Source organism: Chrysoperla carnea, chromosome 5 (assembly GCF_905475395.1).
Source record: "Chrysoperla carnea chromosome 5, inChrCarn1.1, whole genome shotgun sequence".
In the NCBI taxonomy this organism is placed as follows: Eukaryota; Metazoa; Arthropoda; class Insecta; order Neuroptera; family Chrysopidae; genus Chrysoperla; species Chrysoperla carnea.
The window spans coordinates 65,146,201-65,152,011 of record NC_058341.1 but is presented as its reverse complement, the minus strand read 5'-3'; the positions used below and the strand labels follow the sequence as shown (position 1 = coordinate 65,152,011).

Sequence of the window (5,811 nt, the reverse complement as noted above, 5' to 3'; positions counted from 1 at the left end):
TTAAAAACTGACATAGTTACGTTCAGAAACGTTCAAATAAATTAAAGTGTCTCTTTCAAAACATAGCTTTCATGCTCTCCCAAAAACATATTTCAATTAAGGAAAAAAAACGTGTCTTGTATTTAAAATTTAGCAAAACGTTAACGTTACATTAAATTAATTATTTATTTAATTGTTATTGACTTGTTGAATCTATTAATAAATTTTATTCACTTGAAAATATTCTGTCTTCTTTCTTTTTATCCTTTTTACTTTTAAACAGAGTGATGTGGCAGGAACGGATAAGTTCCACGGGCGAATATTACACAGCATAGTGTAAACAAGACCTGTCATGTTGATATCCGTGAGCCGATCACACATCAACAATAAAATTTATTGTTTCATATTTAAAATAATTGCGCATGGACGCAGCATTCCAAAACCCTTTGCAAAGTTGTTTTGCGTCCATTCGTTGCCGATAAATAATTAAAAAAATATTTTCGATATAATATTGGTATCAATCGAAGTGCGCGTATTCATAATCAAGAGTGGGTTGTCAAAATTCCGATTCTGTCAATATTGTCAAAGTAATCAATGCTTTGTTGTTAACATGCAAACGCTTATTAGCGTCGATCCAGCAGACGATGATTGTAGGGAAAAAAGTTTATGATTTTGTATATAAAATTATTGCGCTTGTTGACCGCGTTCCAAAACTATATTTACACAATTATTTCGCATTATTTCATTCTCAACAAATTAAAATGGTGCTGAAACAAATTTCGAGATGATTTGTCTGCAGGGGTCGGCAACCTTTTGAGTCGGAAGAGTCAAAAATTTCAAAGTTTTTAAAGAGCCACAAAAATTTTTCTTGCCAATAATATAAATAGTACTTATTTTTTCGCATTATTTCATTCTCGATAAACATTTAAAAATGATGCTGAAACATATTTCGAGACGATTTGTCTATTGCAAGGGTCGGCAACCTTTTGAATCGGAAGAGTCAAAAATTACAATTTACAAAATTTCAAAGTTTTTAAAGAGCTACAAACATTTTTCTTGGCAACTATAAAAAGTACTTGATTTATGCTACAATAAATAGTAACATAAATAAAGTTTTTTGATAAAAAAAAACTAATCTATTCATTCACTGCGCCAAATTATTAAAGAAACAAAATTTTTATACATAATTTTACCTAAATTTCAAGCAGTTTTATTTCCGCGAAAAATAATCGACTTTGGAACCTCAATAGGTCATTTGAAAACTTGTACTTTCTAGTTTTGAAATCTAAGGCTCAAAAATTTTTATCATTTAAAAACGGTGTCAAAAAACGAGTTGACAGTATACTGAATTGACGTCATACCTTGCAGTGGTCACAGTATATATCGGAACATACCCTTAATTATCTACAATAAAGGTTATTACCTTTTTTGGCTTAGGGTGCACGATTACGGAGATATAGACCGAAACGGTTTTTCTCAAAATAGCAGCACTTCCGCCGTCCAAATTTGTAAGGATTTTGGGAAAAAATAACTTAGCTGTAATTTAGTGCATTATAATCAAGAGTAACGAACTCCTCTATTACCTATATTAAATTAGCAGATGATGAAAATTTTGCTCGTTATGAAATTAGAAATCCAAGCTGTGTGACATCCAATGTACAATAAAAATGTGAAGAGAGATACATTATGAAGTTTTATTTATCAAAAACTCAAACAATAATCTGTATTTACAACAAAAAAAAACAAATAAAATTTATCAGTAATGTGATTGATGACCGTTTTACTCGGACATAGTAGTACAATTAAACTAAATATATAAAACGGAAAAATTAATGCATCTTTGAAATTTTCCACAGTTGTTTATTAGGGAGAACATTTTGTAAAAAAAAAGTCGATCTCTCAGGGGCATACCTAACCCTCTTTTATAAGGAGTTTTCATCAGTTTTTTACAAATTACAAAAAACTATACATCATATAAAAAAAATTCAATTAAAAGTTCTAGCTGAAATATTTGTGCACATTTTCGTTTTGTTTTCGACTTTCTAGCTGCAAAGTTGACCGAGCTATGCCAATTTTAAAATGGAATTTTTTTGCTAATTCAATCAACTGAAAATGTACCCATCTTGTAAACCGTTAGATATAGAACAAAAGTTTAAATATAAAAGTTATTCCTTATAAAAAAAATTAACAACTTTTATTTGAATCATTGTTTCGTAAACATCACTGTTTACGAATAAGAAAAAAATTCCATTTAAATTAATAAATTTTTAAGCTAGAAAGCGGAAAATAAAACGAAAATATGCAAGTTATAGTTTTTATTTGATGCATAGTTTTTTTATAATTTGTAAAAAAACTGTTTAAAACCCTCAACTACCCACCAAAAAAGGGGGGTTAGGCACGCTACTAAGAGGTCGACTTTATTTTACAAAGTGTTGCAGCGTAATAAACAACTGTGGAAATTTTCAAAGATGCATTAATTTTTTCTTTATTACCATGATATTCTATTTAATTTTATTAGACTATAGTAGGAACAAAATTTTAATAACTTTAAGAAAAAAATTTAATAAACAAAATTTAATTACTTCAATAAACAAAAATATAAGAAGTCCTTATCTAATAGTTACAAGTTCCCACACTGAGTATTTAATTTATCCTCATCAACACTTTCGTCAGGAGTATCTTCTCCTATTTCTTCATTTGGTTCGTCTTTAATCATTGATTCCGTGTGTAAATTTTCTATTTTAATTTCTTCTACGACAAAAGAATTGCCATTAATATTTTCTTCTTTAACTGTCAATCCTATTTTCACATCTTGTTTAATTTTATCATTTACTTTACGGATAAACGGTTTTCTGTCAGTATGAATTCTATGATGATTAACGAGAGTGCTTTTCCTGGTAAATGTTTTATCACAATCTTTACATGGAAATGATTTTTCTCCAGTATGAGTTCCTTTAATATGTTTAGATAAATCTAACTTTCGTGTAAATTTATTTTCACAAACTTCACATGAATAATATTTTCCTCCTGTACATATTTTTTTACGTCTAACTAAATTTCTATTCTCCATAAAAGTTTTATTACAAACTTCACAAGAAAAAGGTCTTTCTCCAGCGTGAATTATTTTATGTCTAACTAAATTGGTTTGGTCCCCAAATTTTTTATCGCAAATATCACATGAGAAACGTTTTTCTCCAGTATGTATTACTTTATGTCTACCTAAATTGTCTTTTCAATTAAATGTTTTGCCACAAACATCACATGAATAATATTTTTCTCCAGTATGGATTCGTCTATGTATTTCTAAATTGTATTTAGTGGAAAATATCTTAACACTTTTTATACCATGTATATGAAATATACATAGTATATTAAGTTTAGTCCCAAGTTTGTAACGCTTAAAAATATTGATGCTACGAAAAAAATTTTGGCTTAGGTGTTCATAGAATCACCTAATTAATCCATTTTTGTATGTCTGTCTGTCTGTCTGTCGTCTGTCCGTCTGTCATCACGATTACTCAAAAACAAAAAGAGATATCAAGCTGAAATTTTTATAGTGTGCTTAAGACGTAAAAAGTGAGGTCGAGTTCGTAAATGAGCAACATAGGTCAATTGGGTCTTGGGTCCGTAGGACCCATCTTGTAGACCGTTAAAGGTAGAACAAATGTTTAAATTTAAAAAATGTTCCTTATAGAAAATTAAACTACTTTTGTTTGAAACATTTTCTTGTAAACATCACTGTTTACCCACGAGGGTGCTAATTAGGTGAAAATTTTGTAGTATGTATTAATATAGGAATATCAGTTATGTGTGTGTGGCTATTTAAGAGTGGAAATCTTTCTTTATTTACGTGACGTCAAAAAACAAACGATTGCGTCATCAAAACTGTCTATACATGATATTTCAACAATTAACTCAGTCAATTGTTTGTTTTCACTTGTTTTACACGGATTTGATTTTTCTTCGGTATGAATTCCTTTTTGTGTATTTAAATTACATTGCTGAGTAAATATTTCATTACAAAATTCACATGAAAACTTTTTTTCTCCAGGTTTTTTCCTATTTTGAATTTGTTTATGTAGAAGTAAAATAGGCCGATGACTTAATGTTTTTTCTCAGACATTACATGAAAAAGGTCTTTCTTCACTATGAATTATTTAATGTCTAACTAAATTAGCTTGGTGCGCAAATTTTTTATCGCAAATATCACATGAGAAAGATTTTTCTCCACTATGAATTCGTCTATGTTTTATTAAAACACTCAAAGAAGTAAATATCTTACCACAAATTTCGCATGCATGTTTATTTTTTGTAGTATGCTATTTCTTTGATGTAACCTGGTTAAAACTTCCGTCAGAAGTGTCATCAACTCTCTCTTCTTTATATTCATCTACAAAGCCTTCTTGTTCTAATTCTTCACTAAATTCGTCTTCAAAATATACATTATATTCTGAATCTGCTACCATTTCTCCATTTATTTCATCTTTAATTATTATTTCCGCGTGTAATTTTTCAATTTTAATTTCTTCATTTTTTAAGATAAAAGAATTTTTCTCAATATTTTCTTTTTTAATTATTAAGTCAGTTTTAACGCCTGGTTCTGCAATTTTAACTTCCTGAACAGAACAGTTACAGGTTTGCTCGAGAAAAGTTCCAATTTTAAATAAGAATGTTATATATTATTTGATGTATCATCATCAATGTTTCCTTCAAAAGTTTAGACTTTTATTTCTTCATTAAAGAGAATTTAAAAAAATACACTCGAACCAGGACTCGAACCCGGACTTCGAGTGTATTTTTTTAAATTCTCTTTAATTAAGATTACAAGACAAGATATTTGTCAATATTTAGTTTATGTCTGTATGTAGCATATTACATAAAAATAAACGAATAGACTATGATGTAAATATCGTATGCATAATTATAAGTAAACAACAACAATAAGTAATTTTATTTCTTCCTTTGGTTCGTCTTTAATCGATAGTTCCATGTTTAATTTTTTAATTTTAATATTTTCATTTTCCATGACTAAAGGAGTGTTTTCAATATTTTCGCCTTCAATTATGAGTGGTTATATTCGCAAACAATCGAGTTTCTAGTCTAAGTTGAATTTACATTTAAAAAAAAACAAAAAAAAAAAACAACAAATCCAGATTAATTCGATGCAACTAACCGCGATCTTTAGACACGCTGGACATGTAATTATATTCTTGTCGTTTAATTATTATTTCTATTTTGGAATCATTATCAATTTTAATGTATGTAACTCTTCTTGAACTTAAAATGAGTCAGTTAGAGATTTAGTCGAAAATGAATAAATTATTGTTTCAACCAATTTTAAATTCGGCTCTAACACCAAACTTATGTATGTGGTAGGAATTTTTTTTAAAGTAGTATCTTGACACGTTTTTATCTTGAAGTTTATGCTGCCAATAATTTTGTACATTTTCTTCAAACCATTTAGAAAAGAAATTTAGTATTAATTTTGATTAACATTATTTTATATAAAAAAAAAAAACGTATTTAGACACCGCCACTATTTGAAAGAAAATTCTAATATATAAAAATCTTACTCCCATATTTGCTCCCCTAATATTTTATAATAGAGAATCATCTTGATGTCAAATTGGCCATATTACCCGTAAAGGTATAAAATTAGATTTGATACCATGGCAAAATTTGAAAGTGAAATTAAAATTAATTAAAAAAGCGAAAAAGTTATAAGCAATCAAAGATTGCATTCAAAGGTTGCTCATCTCCTTTTAACAAAACCAAGTTTTATATGTAATCTCTATGGCGATACCCACATATAACGTCACTAGTGGATATCTT

The 5,811-nt window shown here is 28.4% G+C and overlaps 1 protein-coding gene across 1 annotated transcript; it reads right to left on the bottom strand.

Annotated features, from left to right (window-relative positions):
- Nucleotides 1–2,599: 2,599 nt before the first annotated feature.
- LOC123301308 (zinc finger protein 585B-like) lies at nt 2,600–4,445 on the bottom strand. The gene is made up of 2 exons (XM_044884045.1): nt 4,317–4,445; nt 2,600–2,956 (listed from the first exon to the last, which is right to left on the bottom strand). The coding sequence occupies exons 1-2, from the start codon at nt 4,443–4,445 to the stop codon at nt 2,600–2,602; spliced, it is 486 nt and encodes a 161-aa protein (XP_044739980.1).
- Between the last annotated feature and the right edge of the window lie 1,366 nt (nt 4,446–5,811).